This window comes from Cyrtonyx montezumae, unplaced genomic scaffold (assembly GCF_038088225.1).
Source record: "Cyrtonyx montezumae isolate F1298 unplaced genomic scaffold, pur_monq_1.0 scaffold_30, whole genome shotgun sequence".
Classification (NCBI taxonomy): domain Eukaryota; kingdom Metazoa; phylum Chordata; class Aves; order Galliformes; family Odontophoridae; genus Cyrtonyx; species Cyrtonyx montezumae.
The window spans coordinates 1,916,408-1,939,904 of record NW_027072035.1 but is presented as its reverse complement, the minus strand read 5'-3'; the positions used below and the strand labels follow the sequence as shown (position 1 = coordinate 1,939,904).

The 23,497-nt window shown below is 38.4% G+C and overlaps 1 protein-coding gene across 3 annotated transcripts in view; it reads left to right on the top strand.

Moving 5' to 3' along the window:
* The window catches only part of JAK2 (Janus kinase 2), a 96,333-nt gene that overhangs the window by 41,652 nt on the left and 31,184 nt on the right, over nt 1-23,497 (top strand). For all 3 annotated transcript variants that reach the window (XM_065744165.1, XM_065744166.1, XM_065744167.1), the window contains 7 exons: nt 1,201-1,453; nt 13,270-13,393; nt 14,125-14,242; nt 16,528-16,673; nt 18,366-18,687; nt 20,872-20,991; nt 23,318-23,475. In XM_065744165.1, coding sequence (XP_065600237.1) covers nt 1,234-1,453; nt 13,270-13,393; nt 14,125-14,242; nt 16,528-16,673; nt 18,366-18,687; nt 20,872-20,991; nt 23,318-23,475 — 1,208 coding nt within the window. In that variant the 5' untranslated portion in view covers nt 1,201-1,233. Of the gene's footprint in view, nt 1-1,200; nt 1,454-13,269; nt 13,394-14,124; nt 14,243-16,527; nt 16,674-18,365; nt 18,688-20,871; nt 20,992-23,317; nt 23,476-23,497 lie in introns of those variants that run through there.

The window sequence follows — 23,497 nt, the reverse complement described above, 5'->3', positions numbered from 1 at the left end:
TGGACTCTTCAGTGGATAAAGATTTGGCTGGGTAGTCGTAGCCAGAGAGTTCTGTGAGATGCAATGGCACTACATCCAGGTGGAGAACAGTCATAAGCATCCACCCAGGGATGGATAAGATCCACACCAGTGGATCTTGGGACCAGTGCTCTTCAACATCTTTACCAACACTTTAGACTGTGGGATTGAGTGTATTCTCAGCAAGTTTGCTGATAACACTGAGTGGTTCAGTCAGTACAATAGAAGGGAAGATACCATCCAGAGACACCTGGACAGGCTTGAAAAGTGAGCCCTTGAGAGCATAATGAGATTTAATAAGGCCAAGGGCAAGGTGTTACACTTGGACTGGGGTAGTCCTAGACACAAGTGCAGACTGGCAGAAGGACTCATTCAGAGCAGTCCTCTGGAGAAGGACTAGGGGTCTTGATGGATAAAAAGCTGGACAGGATCCAGCAGTGTGTTCTTGTAGCCTGGAAGGCCAGTGATATCCTGGTCTGCGTCAAAAGAGGGAATGGGGCAGCAGAGAGAGGGAGGTGATTATTCCTCTCTTCTCTCTACAGGTGAAGCCCTATCTGGAGTACTGTGTACTCGTGTCCCCAGTCCTGGACAAGAACGATATGGAGAAACATCTGGGTCCAGGGAAGGCCCACAAAAATAGTCAGAGGACTGAAGCACGCCTATGAAGAGAAGTAGAAGGAGTTAAAATTGTTTCTCTTGGAGAGAAGTAGACTCCCAGGAGACCTCATTGCAATCTTCCAGTACTTGAAGGGAGCTTATAAGGACATGGGGAACCAATTTTAACTGGGAGAGGGCAGGTTTAAGTTAGATGCTAGGAAGTAATTTTTTTTTACTTAAAGGGTGGTGAGGCACTGGAACAAGTTGCCCTGGGAAAGTGTGGATGCCCCATTCCTGAGGGCATTCAGAACTGGGCTTGATGGGTTTCCTGGACAGTCTGATCAAGTGGTTGGCAGCCCTGCTTATGGAAAGGGGCTGGAGTTGGATGATCTTTGAGGACCTTTCCAACCAAACCATTCTGTGATTCTACAAAATCAAAGTGAAACTCAACTTCTAGTAAATCTTCTAAGCTGTTCTCTTATTAATGTTAATGTTCCCTTTGTCAGAAGGGAGCTATCATTAAATAAGAGTATTACAAGCAAGTCTGTATGAAGTTATTCAAAGGGTACTTTTTGTTTCTTTTAGGCAAATGTTCTGAACAGAGCCAAAACAAGAACAATGGCCTGTCTTACAATGGCAAATATAGAAGGCACAGCAGCTGCCACTGTCCACCAGAATGGTGACATCCTTGGGAATACTAGTGCACCCAAGCAGACAGAGCCATTGCTTCAAGTGTACCTTTATTATTCACCTGGGAAGACAGGAGGAGATTATCTTCAATTTCCAGCTGGAGAATATGTTGCAGAAGATATATGTACTGTTGCCTGTAAAACATGTGGTAAGTATACATGCAGTGTTTTTCTTGACAGTGTGTAATTCCACTTGATACAAGAGAGCTTTTAATCCAGAGCTCATCAAAATGCTGGTGTTTTAACTGAAATGATAATCTCTTTGATGTTTTTCAAGTAATCGTTATCAGTAGTAATGATTAGCACAAGGCTTCTGTTGCTATCAGAAGGGTTGTGAAGCTGAGATTATAATTAGTTGACTGTCTACTATATTCATTTCTATTTATAATACATATATTTATAATATATATTTATGAAAATATAAATATATAACATATACTGTATACTATATAATGTATTATATGTAATTTATATTATTTATTTACTATAAAAGCTTGAATCACTTTTTAGATGGAAACTGTTATATTAAGTATAATATGACCACTATGTCTGGGTCTTTTTCCTTTCTGAATCATTTGCAAAGTAAAGTCAGCGGATAAGTAGTGAACTTTAAAACAAATAAATAATCCTATGTCTAGTTAATAATGCCTTTGAGTTCTTATGTTCACCCAGAATTATCCATGGACAGATGCTGAGAGCTATAGTAAAATAGTTAAAACATGCATTTTGTACAAGGATTTTTCTTTCTGTTGCAGTAACAGCTTGAATCTCTGAATTAGGGAAATTTGGGAAGAAAAAAAAATTAATCTCAAATTCCAGATAATAAAGGGAGTTTGTCATCCACGTGTACACAGTATCAATCTTTTTTGGGGACAAGGCTTTATCTTTTAGTTTTCCTCATGCCACATTCAGGTGCAAATGACTTGAAAAGAAGGGATCATATTTTTGAACGTTTTTTTTCCAGTGAGTCACAGATATATTAACTCTACTTTTTAATGTCTCTAACCATCTTGCATTTCTTTGCTTTTTGTCTTTCGATTTCTGTACTGTATTTAAGCATATTTTTAATGACTTTACTTTTAGTTGGGGTCCATCAGTTTTTCCTGTGCTCTTGAATGTACTGTACTGCCTGAGATGTGTCCTGTGAGTTGGTATTTTGTTTGTGTGTGGTAGTTTCACAAAGCTTCTTCATGGTATAAGCCCCACTGTTCCTTGGCATTCTTAAGGTGTAGCAGAGTCAAAGATCTGAGTTTGTAGAGTTCGTCTCATAATTTCTTTAATTGCCTGAGAACTTGGGGCAGATACTCATGTTTTAATGAGTACAGCACTGCTGGGATTCATTGCAGGGATACAACAAGGAAGTAGAGTATTTAGAGGCTTGTGGAGTTTTAGCTGTGAGAGATTCTGCTGCGGTAGGTCTGAGTTTCCAAGGTAGACCTGTGAGTTCTGGAAGTTGAAGAATCTTTTTGGTAGTATCTCAAATCAAAATCTCTCAGATGTTTTCCACCATGACCCCAAGCTACTGTAATCTCTTTTTTCACTTGAAGAAAAAATATATTGCCTCCCCACTTTGGAAAACATTTCCTTAGTAAGTTCTCCACAGTTGTGAATTAGTAAGGGTACAGTGCTTAGCATTTTTGCCAGTGGGTTTTTTTTTCTTGCTTGTTTTGTGGACTACAGTTTTACTTGTCTGTAAGACTCTCAGGTACAGTGTTTATAAGTATGTAAGGCTATTTGGCATAGGGGTAGAGGGTCCCCTACTAAATGAGGGGGGTGTCATGGTAACAAGGGATGCAGAGAAGGCAGAGGTACTGAACACCTTCTTTGCTCTTGTCTTCACTATGGGAATTCCCCCTTGGGACTCCTGGACCATGGGGATAAGTGAGAAGGTGGGGAATGGAAGGCTCCCCTTTGGTGAGGGAGGAGATTGTCTGAAAGCATCTAGGCAACATCAATGTACATAAATCCACAGGCCCTGATGGAATGCATCTACGTGTGGTGAGGGAGTTGGTAGAGGTGATTGTTGAACTGCTCTCTATCATCTTCAAGAGGTCTTGAAGAAAGGGAGAGGTGCCTGAAGACCGGAAGATAGCCAGTGTCACTCCAGTCTTCAAAAAAGGCAAGAAGGAGGATTTGGGGCACTGTAGACCAGTCAGCCTCACCTCTGTCCTTGGAAAGGTGATGGAACAGTTTCTTCTGGATGCTGTCTCCAGGCATTTGGAAGATAAGAAGTTTATCAGGAGTAGTCAGCATTGGTTCACAAAAGGAGTTTGTGCTCAGCCAACACTGTAGCCTTCTGTGATGTCAACACTGGGTGGATGGATGGGGTGAAAGCAGTGGATGTAGTCTACCTTGATTTCAGCAAGTTGATATTGTCTCCACAGTATCCTTATAGCAAAGATGAGGAAGCATGAAATGTTGATGTGGGTTGGGAACTGACTGACAGAGGTCAGAGGGTTATGAGTTGGAATTTCTCTGGTAAAAGCTCAGGAAGTCTCAGAATAGCTTTATGTGATATGGCTACATACAGAATGTTAATTGAGGAGAAAATGTATGTATATAAAAAAGAGGTATCAGTGATTTCTTTGAGATTGATTGCTCTGCACCAGGTAGTAGGATGGTCTGATTTCATGATCTGAATGCGACCATAATTGTGAGCCATGCAGTCATCATAACACACCTTCCCAAACCAGCAAGGATGAGTGGGATTAAAGACAATGATATTTGTATTGACGTGGGAGTACAGTTCTTCCAAGTGATGAGGAACTAACTGGAGACAAACAAGTATGTGTGTTCCACCTCTATCACCAATTAATCTGGGAAATCCAGAAATTCTTCTGTCTGCTATTCATGACATGATCATAAATTAAAAGATACCGTTTAACTGTAGTATGGATGTAAATAACACAAAGTAATAGTAAAATGCACATTCAGTGAGTTTGATGAGGTTTAACAGGGTTAGAATAATTTATGTTGGACAAGACATCTTCTCCCACTCAAAGCAGTGCCAACTTAAATCCATGTAATCAGGCTTTATCCTGTCAAGTTCTGTGTATTTGTGAGGATGGAGATTCCTCTAGGCACCTGAGTTTGACTACCTCTTTTGTCTCCTACAGCATCCTTGTAATAAAGCTAAGGATGAGTTGAACAGATGAGTGGATGGTGAGGTGGGTTGAGAACTGTCTGACCGTCAGAGCTCAGAGGGTTGTGATCACTAACATGGAGTCCATTTGGAGGCCTGTACTTGGTGGTGTTCCTCAAGGTCGGTGCTAAGTCTGGTCCTGTTCAACGTCTTCATCAGTGACCTTGATGAGAGGATAGAGTCCACTCTCAGTAAATTTGCTGATGATACAAAGCTGGGAGAAATGGCTGATGATGCCATTTCTCCCAGAAGGCTGTGCTGCCATTTAGCAAGACCTGGAGAGTTGGGCAGAGAGGAACCAAATGAGGTTTAACAAGAGCAAGCGTAGAGTCCTGCACCTAGGGAGGAATAACCACTTGCACACATACAGGTTGGAGGATAACCTGCTAGAGAGGAGCTCTGAGGAGAGAGACCTGGGTGTGCTGGTGAATGACAGGTCGGCCATGAGCCAGCAGTGTGCTGTAGTGGCAAAGAAGGCCAGTGGGATCCTGGAGTGTAGTAAAAAGAACATGGCCAACCGTGGTCAAGGGAGGTGATCCTCCTCCTCCACTCTGCCCTGGTGAGGCCTCACCTGGAGTATCATGTCCAGTTCTGGGCTCCTCAGTACAAAAAAGACAGGGATCTCCTTGGAGGAGTTCAGCAGAGGGCTACAAAGGTGATACAGGACATGGAACACCTCCCTTATGAGGAAAGGCTGAGAGACCTGGGTCTGTTCAGCCTTGAAAAATGAAGACTCTGGGGATCTGATCCATGTCTATAAATGTTTAAGGAACAGGAGGCAAAGGGACGATACAAACTGAAGTATACAAAGTTCCACACAAATGTGCATAGGACCTTTCTCACAATGAGGGTGACTGAGTCCTGGAACAGGCTGCCCAGAGAGGTGGTGGAGTTTCCTTTTCTGGATGCCTGGACGCCCACTTTTACAACCTGGGCTACATAGCCTGCTTTGGCAGGGGAGTTGGAATAGGTGATCTTTAGAGGTCCCTTCCAACCCATAAAATTCTGTGATTCTTCACTTTTTAATGCTGAAATGGTGATTAATTTCTTACAATATTTCAATACAACATTTATTTCCATTAAATATTTAAATACTACTGTAGTGAAGTACAGAACAGAGGGAGTGAAGTAGAGAATAATTTCACTAGGAAGTGGTGGAATAAAATGTTACTTCGTTCAGTTTTTATCTTCATGTGTAACAACTTGCCAGAATATTGAAGTAATGAGGTCTTGTCATTATATTGTTTGATGTATGTGTCTGTTAGAATAGCATAGTCTTTGAAGGAATATATTGTGTCGTCAGCCATGTTACTTGCTTCTTTCTTACTATTTGACTAGGTTATTTTTGTCATAGGGAGATAACAGAAAGTCATAAATTCTTCTAAATCTTCTAACAAATCAGTTAATTAAAACTCAGCTTCCAGAAAAGCGGGAAGCCTAGTCCGAATTTACTGGAATAGTAATTATGTTGATAGTTTGATTAGCTGTTTCTAATGTTATTTCTTGTCTACTTTTTTTCATTCCTTTTTCTCTGATTTGAATTCATGTTGCTTCAGTTTTCAGGTGTTTGTTTGAAGTCCTGTTTTTCTCATCCTTTCCACATCACCACTGCTAGAGAGCTACTTAGACTACCATCATTAAATTACCTTTAGGTCATCTTTTTGACAGATTTCAGTAGTTTGAATGTCTTAACTATTTCCATTTTTGGCTGTCTTCTGCACGATCTCCAATTTCCTGAGAATATGTACATACCAGACTATGTACAGTATTCTTCTCATCCACGTTGCAAACATGGGTGATTTAATTTCTACTAACCCAGGAATCCAATTAGTCTTATTTCCCATGACATCATCTAAAGACTTCATACTGTTTCTTGTTTTCTCAGACCCCACCAATCTTTCTCAAGGCTTCTAGGATGTACTAACTCCTGTTTTGTGGGTATGACTAGTTTCTAGCTCCTAGATGCATCGTTCTACAGTTGACTATTTTAAGAAATAATTTTGTATGAGCAATGTTCCTTTCTGAGTGGATTTCATCTTTTTTAGCTATTGTTACATCATTCAGTGTCAGAGTTTGTAATTCATATTGGCAATGGTGTTGTACTTGCTCCCACTGTAAATGAAAATATGTTGTTAGGTTGAGGCATACTCTTTGTAGAGGCAAAGTAGAGAAGTCTTCTGAAGAATGGTTTCTGTCTGACAGCTACCATAGCTGTATTTGCAGCCACATTATCAGAGGAATTTATAACTTCATTACCTTCTGAATTGGTGGAAAAGACTGAATGTTTTTTGTATGTGGGGCTTTTTGTTCTTTTTCATCAATGCTTAAATCACAAACTATCACTTCTAATCATTTTTATTATTCTCAATGAGATTTTATTCTTGTAAGGTAGAATATGTAGGTCTGAAAAGCATGCATACACCAAAAGTGTTTAAGCTGGCAAGAGTTTTGAGGAATTTTCTATGAATCAGTATACTCCATAAAGAAGAAAGTGGTTTAGGTAGTAGGAATGCCTGAGATGCAATAAACTTTGTCAATCCTGATGTACTTTCTTCATGACTTGAGCAGTTGCTCGATCCCTTGATAGCAGAGCTGGTTACATCAAAGTATGACTGCTGTTTGTGGGAAGTAATCTTGTGTACCTTTTATACAGGTCAAACAATCAAAGTCTTTCCAATCTATGCTGGTGTGGCTTCAAATCTGTTGTATATGGCATGTAAATTTTTATATGCCATATGCATTTTTGTCTGCATAAATATTTTGTAGTTGAATGTCAGTTTGAGACATTAATGCATTAGTTAGGTTTTTCTTCTTTTTATTAAAAAAAAAAACCAAACATTAAATTTGGGGGAAAATATGATGAATACAAACCTTTTTGTAGGTTGTTCAAATTTTTATATAAAAACTGCCAGAACATAAAACTGGGAATCAAATTTTCTAACCAATAATGTTCATTTTAAGTTTGTATTGATGAGTCATTTTCAGCAATCAGCTTTGTCAGTGTTATCAGTGTTATAGTGCCTTGTAAGAGAACTCTGAAATAGTCACTCCAAAACCAAGGGAAGCCCTAGATCTTAGAGGAAATGATATTAGACCAAGTAACTGACTACCAAAATAAGAAATGAAAAATTTTCTAGAAGTTGTAGTGTTACTGTGTTAGATTCATTTTCTAAATTCAGTATCTGATGTCATCATCTTAAATCTGTTCCCTTTTTCTTCTCCTTCACAGTAATCTAAAATGCAATTACTCTTTTAAATAGTTTTTAGTTTGCTTATTTTACAAAAAGTAGCATGACCAGTATGAAAGTGGAGCTCTAAAAGCACAGTGAGGGAAGGAAGGAGCTCTATGCAAATCTTTTCTTTTTTTTTTTTAGGCTTGATGTAGAAGTTTTAATTCCTGAAGTTTGCTGTGTTAAAGACTTTGATGACGTTGATTGACAACTGGTGTAGAGTGATAAGGCTTTTTTTATTTAGCCTTGTCAACTAAACAAAATTCTTGACAAGAGACGGCTCTGGTTTTGTTTGCTATAGTCCAAACAATTTGTTTAATAGCCCTTGCTAGGAATGAAAAGAGAACAATTCTGCTTTAATATGTCTGAGTCACTGTTGCCTCTTCTAACTATTCATTGTTTTATTTGATAACATTTAATAAACCAGGGGAGGTTTTTTAAATACCTCTTGGAACACCTTTTCTGATTTTACTTGTATTGAAAATATTTCTCAGAAATTTTCACTATTGGTTACTTTGTCTAGGTTTCATCAGAAGACTTAGACACACAGATACCCTTTCCCCCCTCCCACTCTCACCGCTCCTATTTGTTTTTCATCATTTCTGTCGAAAATACCTAAATTTTGATATTGTTAGTTTGAAAAATTCCTGCAATTAGTGCTGCCACAATTTAAAAGAAGAGGAAACTGAACTCTGCTTTTGTTGAGACCTTTATGGACAGTTTTCATAACCCTAATAAATGGGCTCTCTCTAAATGTATAATGGTTGGATTTTTTCACGTATGCCAGTGTTCTAGTGCTGGTGCATAGATACATAATTTCTCCCCCATGGCCCCACCCATGTTTTCTTTCCTTCTTGGGAATTAAGAGGTTTAACACCCTTTCTTGATTAGGCACATGATTTGTATGTCTGTGGTCACTGGCAGTGAAAGACACCATATGGAATTACAAATGAAGTATGAAGGATGGACGAATGCATACATTTCTACTCAAACATAGGAGGGAAGTAAAGATGGATTTCTGTCTGTTTTATTAATGACAACATTTCTCTTTGTAAAGAAAATTTCAAGGTCTTCTTCGTAGCTTAAGAAATCAATTTCTCTTGAGAATGGCAATGATATGATCTGGGTTGAAGCACTGAAGTGTTGTGTGTGAATGTGTATGTTTTCATAGATTCATAGATACATTAGGTTGGAAAGGACCTACAAGATCATCTAGTCCAACCATCCTCTTATCACCATCCCTACCCACTAAACTACTAAATCAAATCCCTTAGCAGTTTTGCTCTTGTTTTTTTTTTTTTTGTTTGTTTTTGTAATGTGCTTGGTGAAATACAGTATCTTAGCATTTGAATTTAAAAATTACCTGCAATTTTTTTTTTTCAGTGAGCTTATTTCGGATTTTAGTGGGATAATATATTAGTGAGACTACATAAATATTAAACACTGCCTTGAGTGGTGCCTAGCATCTGGCTAGAATCTCAAATAGGTTGGTAATTTACATGCATTATATTGTAAATATTCTGTGATTATTTGGTATAGAGACTCCACACAGACTCAGAACTAATGTCAGTTATTGTTGCTTTGAAGATTGCTAGTCTGCAATATGAGTTGATCCAATTTCACAACCATATTCAGTTACACAGGAGGATTATTTTTAACTCCAGAAAATAGTTAGCTTGGTATTCTTTAAATCTCAGATCAAATATTTCTTACTGCTCCATGAATTTACAACATCCTGATTTACACACAGTCTTTCATTTATTAATCAGTTCAAAGTTTTTTTTTTTCTTTCAATTCTCTTCAGATACTTCAAATAGTTCCTTCCATTACCTTTCATTGAAAATTATTAGTATCTGTAGGTCTGGCATGGTTTGGTGAGCTATGTTAGATGATTAGCCTGTGGATTTCAACAGCTTAATCTGACAATTGCACAAGAGAGCTCTTGTTCTTAGTCCTGTTGTTGGCTCCCTGCAGCAACATTCTTAATTTGTAAGAAGTTTAAGTTTGTTCTTTAGGAGTGAATTACTTTTTGTTCTATGTGCTTATGAAATTTTGTACCTAAGAGTTGATTAGTTTCTTTCTAACTGATGAAATATGCTTTAGATTTGATGAGCAAAATACAGGGCTTACCTCCTTCAGTAATTACCTACACCTAGACATTGTTACGAACCTGTAGGTGGGAACAGGGGAGCAAACTCTCCCCTGCTGCAAGGGCAGAGCAAGTCTGAGGTCAGCCCATGAGACTGAATTTGTACAATTCCATGGGGATGGACAACATGCATCTCAGTGTCTTGAGGGAGCTGGCTGATGTTGTTGCTGAGGTGCTCTCCATCATATTTGAGAAGTCATGACTGTCTGGTGAAATCCCTGGGGACTGGAAAAAGAGAAATGGCACTCCCATTTTCAAGAGAGGGAGGAAGGAGGACTCAGGAAACTACAAGCTGGTAGGCCTCACCTCTGACTGAGAAGATAATAGAACAGATCCTCCTGGAAAACATGCTAAGATGTATGAAGGATGAGTGGATGATCTGGGACAGACAGCATGGCTTCACCTTGGGAAGGATGTGCCAGACCAGTCTTGTGGCCATCTGTGATGGAATGACAGCATCGGTGGAAAAAGAGAGGACAATTGATGTCATCCCTCTGGACTTGTACAAGGCCTTAGATATGGTCTCTACCACATCCTTATCTCTAAATTGGAAAGATACAGATTTGAAGGGTGGACTTCTCAGTGCAGAAGGAATTGGTTGGAAGGTTGCATACAGGGAGTTGTGGTCAATGGCTCTGTGCCCAAGTGGGGGCTGGTAATTAGCAGTGTCACCTGAAACGGTCTCCACCAGACATCCCATCCTGGGACCAGTTACATAGATGGTGGGAATGAGTTCACCCTCAGCAAGTTTGTTGGTGACACCAAGCTGAGTGGTATGACTGATACAGCAGAAGGAAGGAATGCTGTCCAGACGGACCTTGATAAACTTGAAAGGTGGGCCCTGGTGAACCTAATGAGGTTCAGCAAAGCAAAGTGCAAGGTTATCTTAGGTTATTCTGGATATGTATACAAACTGGGAGAAGAACTCCTTGAGATTAGCATTGCTGAGAAGGACTTTACAGGTCCTGGTTAGTGAAAAACTTACCATGAACCAGGTGTGCACACTTGTAGCCCCGAAGGGCAATGATATCCTGCATTCCATCAGAAGAGGGGTAGCCAGCAGGGTGAGGGAAGTAAATGATTGTCCCCTTCTACTCTGCTCTCGTGAGACCCCAGCTGGAACACTGAGTCCAAGTCTAGTCCTTCCAAGACAGGAAAGATCTGGAGCTTTTGGAGAGGGTTCAGAGGAGGGCCATGAGAAAGATCCAAGGGTTGGAGCACCTATGTTGTGAAGACAGGATGAAGAACTGGGCTTGTTCAAACTGAGAAAGACAAGGTATTGTGGCCTTCCAATATTTAAATGGAGTTTATAAGTATGAGGGCAATCAACTTTTTACATGGGCAGGTAGTGATAGCAGAAGGGGGGATGGTTTTAAACTAGTGGAGGGGAGATTTAGACTAGATGTCAAGGGGAAGTTTTTGCTGAGAGAGTGGAGAGATGCTGAAATAGGTTGCCCAGAGAGGTTGTGGATACCCTGTTCCCGAGGTCTTTAAGGCCAGATTGGATGGGGCCCTGGGCAATCTGATGTAGTACTTTGCCTAGCAGTTGGTAAACCTGCCTATGGTGGGAATGTTGGGGCTTTATGGTTCTTGGAGTCCCTCTGAACCCAAGCTGTTTTGTGATTCTGTAAAATATATAAATAACTTTTTTTCCCTCCTGTTTTTTGTGTGAATTTCTGTAATTTCCTTCTAAGTCTTCAGGGTGGAGTTGGTTTTTAGTGCTTTGTCTTTTCCTGGAATTCTTGTCTCTTAACATTATTTGCAATTGTCTTTGTTCTCACTATCTGTTAGGTATTTAAAATATATGTCTTTATTTCAGAGAATAGAGTAGTAGAATCATTAAGGTTGGAAAAGACCTCCGTGACCATCTAGTCCAACTGTCCACATACCACCAATATTTTCCCACTAAACCATGTCCGTTAGTACCACATTGAAATGGTTTCTGAATACTTCCAGGGACAGTGACTCAAACACTTTCCTGAACACCCTGAGCAGTGAATTCCAGCACCTGACCACTCTTTCAGAGAAGAAGTTTTTTCTAATATTCAACCTGAACCTCCTGTGGTGCAGCTTGAGACCATTCCTTCCAGTTATATCACAAGTTATATAAGAGAAGACACTGACCCCCACTTTTACCACTGCCTCCCTTCAGGTAGCTATAGAACATTATAATTATCTCCCCCAAGCCTCCTCTTCTCCAGGCTGAGTAATCCCATTTCCTTCAGCCTCTCTTCATAAGATTTGTGCTCCAGATCCCTCCAGACCTTCTCTGGGCGTGCTCCAGGGCCTTGATGTCTTTCTTGTAGTGAGGGTCCCAAAACTGATTGCAGTACTTGAGGTGCGACCTCTTTAGAACAGAATATAAGAAGACAATCACTTCCCTGGTCCAGCTGACTGTTTCTTATGCAAGCAAGGGTGCCATTGGTCTTCTTGCTTACCTGGGCACACTGCTGGGTCATGTTCAGTAGACTGCCGATAACACCTGAGTCCATTTCCTCCACAGTCTTTTAGTTGATCTGCCCCAGACTTGTAGTATTGCCTAGGATTGTTGTGGCCAAAGTGCAGGACCTGGCACTTGACATTTCTGACTTACCTTGACTTTCACACTACAGCCATCATCCTACTGTCTTACCTGTACACCTGTATCCCATTATGCCTTCAAAATCTATTTGTCAGTGGTTGATTTTCTTTAATGCTGCAGAGTCTCAGATATCTAACCTGCTTTTCAAATCATAGCACTGGCATCCCTTGGACACAGAGCAGAATGGCGTATTACAGTATTTTGGCATCTGCCTTTCAAGTTAGGCTGTGCCCTGCAGTTAGCAGCCTCGAAGGCTAATTATAATTTTGTGCTTCTGAAGATTTGATGCTTCACAGATTTACATAGTTTGCAATTGAGTAGAATTGATATCAGTTCTCATTTGAAAGGGTTTTAAAACTTTTTTTGAGGAAAAATATTCCATTTTTAATGTATATTTGGTTTTGTTCTTAACTGAGTTACTGAAGTATAGATGGCAGGTTGTTCTAGTGATGATGACTTCTAATTTTTTGTCAGCCTGGAATAACTGAAGTCAATACCTTGATTTGGTTTTGGAAAAGTTAAGGAAAACAGTAATGTATTGTTGATTGTTACTTTTTAATTAAACTAAGAGGCTAATAATATGTTGTGCTAAATGCTATTCAGATAATCTTATTACTTAAACATGAAGTATAGGATAACAGGTGAGTACAATCTTGTTAGAGAATGAGAAAATAAACAAGTAAAAAGTCTGCAGGTTTTAAGGTAATTTCTGCAATGCTGTTGACAGTGGTAGAGCAGTGTAATACATAGTTGGAGAACATGTGCCTATCTACTACTTTTAACAAGGTATTTTTCATAGTAAGATTGATTTTTTTAACATAAATAATTTCTTATAATTACTTGCTTCTCTGTTCTTTATTTAGGAATCATGCCAATGTATCATAATATGTTTGCACTCATGAGTGAAACAGAAAGAGTTTGGTATCCTCCTAATCACATTTTCCATGTAGATGAAGCAACCAGACTAATGCTACTGTACCGGATAAGGTAATTCAAAGCGAATATGCACTTTTCATGGTAGTACAGAACTGTGTGAGGAAAATACAGTCAATAAGGTATTTAGATGAACTTTAATTTCTCTGTTAAGAAGTTGGTGAGATCTGGATAAAAGTTGAGAGAATAAAAGTCAATTAGGCTTAGTTGTATACATATTATATGTATGCTGTTTCAGTTGGAGAAAGAAACAATTCAAATATATCAGGAATTAAAATGTAGAATTCTTAATAATCATAATATTATCTAATCTCCTTCTTACTTGCCTGTTTGGAGTAAGTAGGAGTTCTGAAATGCAGAGGTAATTATTTTAGTTAGGAGGATGTCTGCAGTAGATCCATTTTTGTCTAACATGATTTTCAAATGTGGACTTCTAAATCTACAGTCACCATTTTCCTTAGGGAAAAGATTGCTATTTCTTTATATTACATAATATAACCCAATAATCTGGTTGTTTCTTTTGGAACTGTCTTAGAGAAAACTGGAAAAGTAACACAAGATCCTCTATATTCTGATTAGTGAGAGTAGATTTGTAGGGCTTGTTTTTAGCAGTGCAGCTTCTTGAACTGCAAGTGTTGTACTACACACTAAGAACTAGATCCAAATCCTTCTGTTAACTTTGGTGGGTTTAATATTGGCTTTTCAAAACAGCTAGCACTTTAGGTGTATGTAATTTCTGGTGTTGGCAAGAAGTTGCTGTCATTTACTTAAATATTTTTTAACAGGTTTTATTTTCCTCACTGGTATTGCAATGGAACAAGCAGAGCATATCGCTATGGTATTATTCGGGGTTCAGAAAGCCCTGTTCTTGATGATCTTGTCATGTCTTACTTATTTGCACAGGTATGATTTGCTTGATTATTTCTTTAAAATGCAGAATGGTAAAGGTTGTTGATATTTCCCCCTTTCACTTCTAAAGTAGTTATAAAAGTTCTTTTGACATCTTTAAGCTCTTAAACAGAAAAATTAATGTCTGTATCACAATTGTATTTCTGCAGATGTGAAACTCAAATGGTGGTTGTGGGGAGAGCAGGGAGATTGTACAGTTCCCATCTAGTGCCACCATGTGAGAATCTTTCACTATGACTTTCATTTTTGTCTGCAGTGTGGAACAGCATCTTCCACATATGTTAGCATTGCAGTTTGTATTACAAGTTCTGTTCTTCCATTTCCAACAGTTTGGGTTATAATATCCATTCAACAGAAAGTCATGTCTTCTATGGCACCTGTGGCCTTTCAAGCCATAGAAATTAATGCAGCTACACAGACAGAGTTCCTGAAGGAACATGGAGCCATCCAGGTCTCAGGTTGCAGGATGTGTCCAAGCTTTTCATCATTCTGGTGTCAGCAATGAGCACACCTGTGGGAAGTGTACTCAGATAGAAACACTGCTCAGCCTGAGGACAGAGCTTTGGGAGGAGATGAGTGGGCTGAGGAAACTTCAGGAAGCTGAAGAAGGAGATTGGCTAGTGGTTCTTAATGTTTTCATCAATTACTTGGATAAAGGCTGGAAAGTGTATGAAGTAAGTTTGCAGACAACACTAAATTAAGAGGAGCTATAGACTCTTGAAAGGGGTAGAAAGGCCTTGCTGAGAGATTTTGAGAGAGAGAGCTGGGCAGTCACCAACCATATGAAGTTTAAGAAGAGAAAGTACCAGATTCTCCAGTCCTAGCTATATGGGTAGGCTTGGACAAGAGTCTGGAGAGCAGCACCACAGAAAGGGATCTCAGTGTTCTTGTTGATGGCAAGTTGAACGGGATACAGCACTATGCACCCAAAAGGGTGAACTGTGTCCTGGAGCATATCAGGCACAGCATTGCCAGCCTGTCGTAGGGAGGGATTGTCCCACCCTGCTCTGTGCTGATGTGGCCTCTCCTTGAGCACTATGTGCAGTTTTGGGTGACACAGTATAAGGATATAAAACTTAGTAGTGTCCAAAGGAGGACTGTGAAGATGGTAAAGGGTCTAGAGGGGAAGGTCTGTGAGGAGCATCAGAAGTCCCTTGATTTGCTTAGCCTAGAAAAGAGGAGGCTGAGGGGTGGCCTACAGTTCCTTGTGAGGGGAGCAGAGGGACAGCACCAACCTTTACTCTCTATTGTCAGCGATAGTACCTGAGGGAATGGTTTGGAGCTGTACCAGGAGAGGATCAGGTTAGGGATTATAAAGAAGTTCTCCACCAAAGGATGGCTGGTCTCTGAACAGGCTCCCCAAAGCAGTGGTCATGGCACCAAGCATGCTGGAGTTCAAGCAGCATTTGAGTGCTCTCAGGAATGATTTTATTTTGGGTAGTCCTGTGTGGAGCAGGAGTTGGACATGATGATCTCTTCCCAAGTCCCTTCCGATTCTGGATATTCTGTGGTTTTGTGACATATGAACCTAGTCAAAATTTGTCAACTGTTTATGGGCTGGTTTGACCCGGTTCCATGACAATTGGTGCAGGGGACCCACAGACCCACACCCTGGGAAAGTGGAAGGGGGAAAGGGAAAAGGGAGATGGGCCTAGAAACAAAACAGCGGCAGCAATCTGAGGAGGAAAGCTTATTTATTAAATAAGATATCAGAAAGCAAAATAACACAGTGTGATACAATACAATTGGAATTGAAGATAATTAATCAAATAAAGTGAGCAGCAGAGAGTAAACTGAAGGCCTTATGCTAAATGCTGAAGGTGAGACAGCAGCGAGCACCCACTGCTGAGTCAATCCCAAAGGAAAGAGAGCGTCCTGTGACCGCAGATAGTTTTTATCTTTCCCTGTGAGCGTAAACACATAAAAATGCAAAGCATTGCAGTCCTCTGGGGAATGTCGTTCTTCTTCTCTTCTGAGACAGGCATATCCGTAGCTATCGATGATCCACGGAGCTGGAGCATTAACTCTTTAACTCTTAATGCACTATATGATGTTACGATGTGGAATACCATATACCAAAAAACATAAAACCATGACAAAATTTTAATGAAGAACATTTTGAGAACAGTTTTTAGTCAAGATTGTATCTGGTATCTAGTATGAGCGTAAGTATTCTCTGGGGATGAAAAGCTTTACTTAAGAGAGTATAAATCTGTAAAATCTTTGTTCATGATCAGCAATGACACAGTTTTAAGTTGCTTTCTTGCATTTTTCTTCAGTGGCGAGATGACTTTTTGGGTGGATGGATACAGATGCCTGTTACTCATGAAACACAGGAAGAATGCCTCGGAATGGCTGTTTTGGATATGATGAGGGTGGCCAAGGAAAAGGACCAAACCCCACTGGCTGTTTACAATTCAGTCAGGTAACTTCATAGTTCATAACTATGTGACACCTGTTATCTATAAACATAAATTTTGCACACCAACCTGTCTCTTGTGTTGAAGATCTTTTGCCACATGGCAGGGATTGATTCCCATCCCCCTACCCCTCCCTTCCCATGCAAGAAGACTGCAGAGAAGTGAAATGGAGAGTGAGTTAGAGAGAAGCTCATTTACTAGAAATGATAAAGGAATGTGAGATAAGACATTCACAACACAACACAAAATGAAAGGAATCTAGGGTAGTAAAAGGGGGAGAGAGGTGCCTTTCTGACTGTGCTGCGAGTGATGGTATGGCCAGAAGCATCGCCATGGTTACATCACTTCCTTTCCCTCCTGGAAACCGCAGGGGAATGACTGGAGCTGCTGTGAGCTGTAGTTACCAGGAAGTGCAGCTCCTCAGCAGTTATCCCAACTCTGGCAGTTCACTGCATGATGTCATAGTATCTAATACCTATGAAAAACTGTGACATAGACATCTGGGTGAAGGTGTTTAACTGTTAGGAATTGATTTTACTTAACATATTGGTTCCATAAATTTACATAGAGCGAAAGCTTGAAATCAATAGAAAGCTTGTATCAAAGCTTGTATCACAACAGCCATTCTTCATGTTTTTCAGTACGTGGATTTTTTCCAGTTCATATCAGGGCCAGTTTCAAAGTTGAGATCAAGTTTTAAAGGGTGTAGGACAATAAAGTTCTGAAAATGTCCAGGAATGAAGATTCTACCATACCTTTGAGAAGTTTTGACATATGTATGATCAACCTCACTGAGGAGGATTTTCTCATCTGATCAGCCTTTCCTCTGTACTACCACATGTACAATACATCTTGTTCTTCTACTGTGCATGTCTGTGAAGATCCTATACATCAATCTTCTCCGTAACTATCTAGTTGAAGACAATGGCTAGAACAACTTGCTGAGGCCTTTTTTCACAATGTACAGACCAAACTTCCTTAAACCTTTTCAGTCATATTGTGTGCTCCATCAGTTCGCTCCCATTTGTCAGTCTAATCAATTTCTGCTTCAGCTAAATGACTTGTATCTCTGCTTGGAACTTCATTCTTGATGTTTGTATCTTAATGAAGGCTAGCAGAAGGAGTTAAATAGAATGAAACAATAGATTGACCAGCTGATTGGAGGTGTCAAAACGCTTTTTTTTGTCTTGTGATCCAGTGTGAAATACCAGTCTGAGAATCAGCAACAGTGTTACTAGTGTTCTGTGACCTGTATTTTCTGCTATGAACTTTAAATTCTATTTGCTGAGTATCTTCTTTCCACTTCATACACTAAACAAAGCAACTCTGTAATTTGAATTTTTTTTTTTTTACTGTCTTGTTTCAGGCTTCAATGATGACTTAAGCAGGTTTCTAGATTTATGAAAAATGCATTATGTAGTATATATTCAGGTGAAGTTGAGAGGGATGTAAAAGGAAAATGGAAGAGATGAGACTGTATTTGAAAGAACATATTACAGACTGAAGAAAGAATCCTTGTTTTCCTGGAGTTTAGAAAACAAGGTTACATTTAGTGGAAAAAGTATTTTCATGTTGTCTTGTTAAGCATGACAGTAGATATCTTTGCTGGATTTAATAGGTGAAATCATCAATAGTTGTGTTTTTTGTTTTTATTTTTATTTTTATTTTTATTTTTTTTGCTGGTTATTTATTCACAGCTACAAAATGTTTTTGCCTAAATGTGTGCGAGCAAAGATTCAGGAATACCACATTTTGACCAGAAAGAGGATAAGGTACAGGTTCCGTAAATTTATACAACAGTTCGGCCAGTGCAAAGCTACAGCCAGGAACTTGAAACTTAAGTATCTCATAAATCTGGAAACCCTTCAGTCTGCCTTCTATTCAGAGGTTTTTGAAGTAAAAGAACCTGGTGGAGGTCCTTCTGGAGAAGAAAGTTTTGCAACTATTGTAATAACTGGAAATGGTGGAATTCAGTGCTCAAGAGGAAAACTTAAAAACTGTGAGACACTAGCAGAGCAGGTAATTTCTTTAAATGTATCTACTTTACAGTGTAAATCATTGTGTAGTTTATCTTGTAATAATTTGATTTGCTTGTTAAATTTTATGTTCTATAAAATGCATGTTGTCCTTGAATTCTTTGAAATCAGGATTTTAAGGAGTCTAGAAGAACAAGATAAATTTCACTTTACCTTCTGTATTGCTTCACTTAGATTCCTACCAGCATCTAAGCTAGCAAATTTGAAGTTATTTTTTTGTAACTTCAGTCTTCTCACTCTTTGAACTATTTAGCACCTCGCTCTTGAACAGTAACGTCTCATAATCATATGCTGTTGTATTTTTATTTAATCTCTGTTTTGTTTTTTTGTGTATGGCTTCCCATCATGATTGCTCTTTGATAAAATGTACTGAAATCTGATAGTATCTTATAGCTCTATGCATTGAAAATGTGCTAGTTTTCTAAAGGTAAACTATTGCAAAGTGAAGCACATGTCAGTTTTCAAAAATAATTAGATCTGTTACTTGTTAGTTTGGATATTTTATGTGTAGCAGTCAAGAACAAACTACAAAACTGGTTACATTTTTATAATATACTGTAATGATTTTTAAAATGTTTATTTTTTTTCCTAAAGCTTGAAAATCTGGATATGATCAGATTTTTAACATTTTTTTTCTGAGAACATTAGCAGATTCATTCTAGGTCCAGTGATTTCCTTTACATTATGGGGCAGACCTTATCCTTTGTAATTTTCCTGTAATCACTAGTTGCTCCTGCGGGGGTCGATGTTGGCTTTCTGTAATTTCTAGTTTTTGGTATACAAACCTATGCATACTATGCTGTCGTGGCAATGGAGCCATTAATAAGTGTAGTGTTTAAACTGGTCTCTTTTCAGAACTATTTTTTGTGTTTGATAATATTAGCATCCTTGGTGACAAAGACAGGATGTAGGCTGAATATATTTTTCACTAGTACAGATGCTGTGTATAAAATCGGTTGTGAAAATTTAGTAAAGGAATAAGGTTAATTTATCACAAAAGTAATCATAACTCTCAGCATAACTTCACTGACGACACTTTAAGATGTTGAATTCAAACAAGATTTTTAAGTTTTTGAAGTTGGTAATAACATACGTGTGGTAGATTATAAGGAGATTTATTTTGCCAGTTCACATTAAATCACTGATTTTCAGGGTCTTAAATGTGTTTGAGCTCATTCATGCCTTCTGCTAATCCATTCAGTAGTATGACACTCATTTATGTATTAGGATAATGCATAAATTTGTAGCCTTGTAAATGGGATGAATTTGCTTTGGAGGAATAGTTTTAGATAAATACATATTTAGATGCTAGAGAACATCTTAAATAAAGTTCTGCTGTAAACAAAACAAGATTTGACCTATATGACATGGTAATTTGACTTACAAAAAATTGGAGGAAGTTAAATTACAAAATCGTAGAGTCATAGAATGGCCTCGGTTGAAAAAGGACCTCAAAGATCATCTAGTTTCAACCCCATTGCCATGGGCAGGGTTGCCAACCACCAGACCAGGCTGCCCAGAGCCACGTCCAGCCTAGCCTTGAATACCTCCAGGAATGGGGCATCTACAGCCACTCTGGGCAACCTGTTCCAGTGCATCACCACCCTTTGAGTGGAAAAGCTTCCTCCTAACATCTAACCTAAATCTCCCGTCTTAGTTTAAAACCATTTCCCTTTGTCCTGTCACTATCAACCCATGTAAACAGTCATTCCCCCTCCTGTTTATGCACTCATGCTATATGGAATATTATAATATCAGAAGCAAAGGAAAATGTCACAGATTTCCTGGGTGGAAATCTTACCTGGTCAGAGATGGCCATGGCTGAGGAGAAAATCAGAAATTCTTAGACTTTCTCCATTCATACTATCTCCATCTCTTTGGTACCAGATTTTGCAACTTGCCTTCCTGCAAATGAGGATATCATGTTTTGAAATGTTAACAGATGCTCTAAACATCTCAAACCAGGATTTGTTTTATTTATTTATTTTTTAAGATAAACTTCACAGAATCTGCTTTTCATTAGTTTTAATAGTGCACTTAAGGTTTTTTGACCCTCTTCATTGCTAACTTTACAAGGTTAGAATTGTAGGAATTCTAATTCTATAGTTATGTGTAGTTTTTTTTAACTGAAATTTGTTAATGCTGAGTGTGTATAATTTTGATGTAGGAATTACAAACATATTGTGATTTTCCTGATATCATTGATGTCAGCATTAAACAAGCAAGTCAAGAAGGCTCCAGTGAGAGGAGAATCGTCACCATTCACAAACAGGACAGCAAGAATCTGGTCTGTTTACTTCTGCTTGCCATTTTTGTTTTCCACATAGATGTTGCTTTGAGCAGACCTTGTGATTAATGGTTAATTTAAGGATAAGGTAAAACTGAATACATTTTTGCAATATATGCAGGTGTATTAAAGCACTGAAGGTCTTGTACATGGACTAAAATAGGCAATTCTAGCTTAGGATAGTTGCAGGTAGGTTGATTCTCCTTAAATCAGCCTGTGTTTAGAAACTTCAGTGTGTTTTAGCTATCTAGCATACTGTTTGTATGAAGTCATGATTAAGCTGTCTGACAGCGACCAAAAAATTGAAAAGTATTCAAAATACTCTGGAAAAATTGTAATATGTTTAAAATATATATATATATATATATATATGGACATGATTTTATTTTACTGTTTAAAATGCTTTAAAGAAGATACTGGAAAAGAATTTTATATGTGAGTGTAAAAAGTTGTTTCACTTTGAACTACAGGAATTCACTTGCCACCTGCTTCAAAATCAGATTCAAGAGCTGTTTTTTGTTGGTTTTTTTTTTCCCCTTAACTCCATGACTGGTCTGCAGGTCCTCAGGACTCCCAGTCTCTGTGTTTGTGTGATCAGAGAGCTTCCCACTGTTTGCATGAGAAAGCTGTGTATGGCTTATGCACTTCTTAGTAAAAATAATAATAAAGAAAACCCTCAAAGTAATTCAGAAAACAGTAGTCAGTTTTTAGTCTTCCTAATACAGCTTTTGGACAAAAGTCATATGGTTCACTGATGTATAAGAACTACTGTGAATTGCTTTAATTTCTAATGTTAATGGTATAGAATTAATGACCTGTTAAGAATTTGGAAATTTGTCCAGGCCTTTTATTGAAATGTAGAAATAGCTGAGATATCTGTGATATACATTTACAGAGCTCAGAGTATGAAAATATTTTGGATAGGAAAAAGGTGGCTTCCTTATGTTCAAGCTGTGAAAATTCTCTTAAATTCTAAAGAGCAGTAGATTGTTACTTGATTACATATGCTTCTGTGGCTTAAAGCAACTTTCTAAAAGCTATATAAAAAAGCTAATGACAAGTGAAAAGAGTAGGAAAATGAAAGGCAGTAGCTGCTGTATTGTAACTTTCATGTGAACACTTTATGCTGTAGACTTAGTTTGTTTAAATAGGTGTATTATTTAGTTCAACTTGTTACACGGCTAGAAAAATTCATTATTAAAATGTACTGGAGACGTTTTATCTCAGTTTAAATTGTTAAGTTATACATTTGTTGTTTGTTGGGTTTTCCAATCACGTTGAAATAAGTGTAAAGTTTTCCAATCACGTTGAAATAAGTGTAAAGTGTAAACTTTAAAGATTCTCTTTAATAAGGAATATGAAGGCTCCAAGCAAGTTCTTGGGACTTGATAAAGAGCACAGTCTTCTTTGTTGCTAGCTAATAAAGATGTTGCTAAGGACTTGCATTCAGCTGCTAAGTGTGTCCCCAGAGTCATGGGGATGCTTGTGCAGCATGTACTAAAGCTGCTTCTCTCCTGTTTCACTGCAGAATGAAGTCTAGTGCAACTTTGTAGACAACAGAGGAAAACTTTATCACTAAGTAAAGACAGCCCCTTAACATTCTCGTGCAACTGTCAGAACATTAATAAAATACAGATACCTAGAAGAAAACAGTTTGGTTTTATTTATTTGGTATTAACAAATATGTAGCTTTAGGTGGATTTAATCTTGCTCTGCTCTTAGCTGTTTAACTATTCCACACAGATATTTAACCCACTCTGTTTCTCTTTGACCACATTATTCTCCTCTCTACATCCATCCATTGGACTGCTCTTCATAGTAGTCTTAGATTGACTCAGCTCAGGATATCAGTTTTTGGTGATGAATAGCTAAATTAAGTACCTTTCCTGAGATTCTTCTTTACTACTGATGGGCAGCCCTGTAAACTTTTAATAAATAGATGCTTTCCTTGAGAGAGGAAAAGAAAAGAATAGTGTACTGCCAGTGCTATAGGCATTTGCTGTACTTTGACAAGTATCTCCTCAGTTCTTCCATTTTGAATGTTTCCATCTTGTTAGCAACTTTCTATTTCATATATATAGACTAAAGTTTTAGTTTTGTTTGTTTTTTAGCAGATTGTTTTTGGCTTTGATTCCTAAATGTTGAAGATTGCAAACAAGTTTTGGGCACTTAGAAAATAGAACTGTGCAAGTAGTAATTTAAAAAACTGTCCGGATATATTTACTGTACATAATTGTTTTTGTTATACCATTACCGTCTGCAGGAAATTTGCACTATCGTAAATTCTCATTTTTTCTCTCTTTACTCTCCCCTGGCAATTTAACAGGAGGCTGAATTTCAGTCTTTAAAAGAAGCTCTCTCCTTTGTGTCATTAATTGATGGATACTACAGATTAACTGCAGATGCCCACCATTATCTCTGCAAAGAAGTAGCACCACCATCAGTTCTTGAAAATATCCAAAGCAATTGCCATGGACCAATTTTGTAAGCAATTTTTAAGCGACAT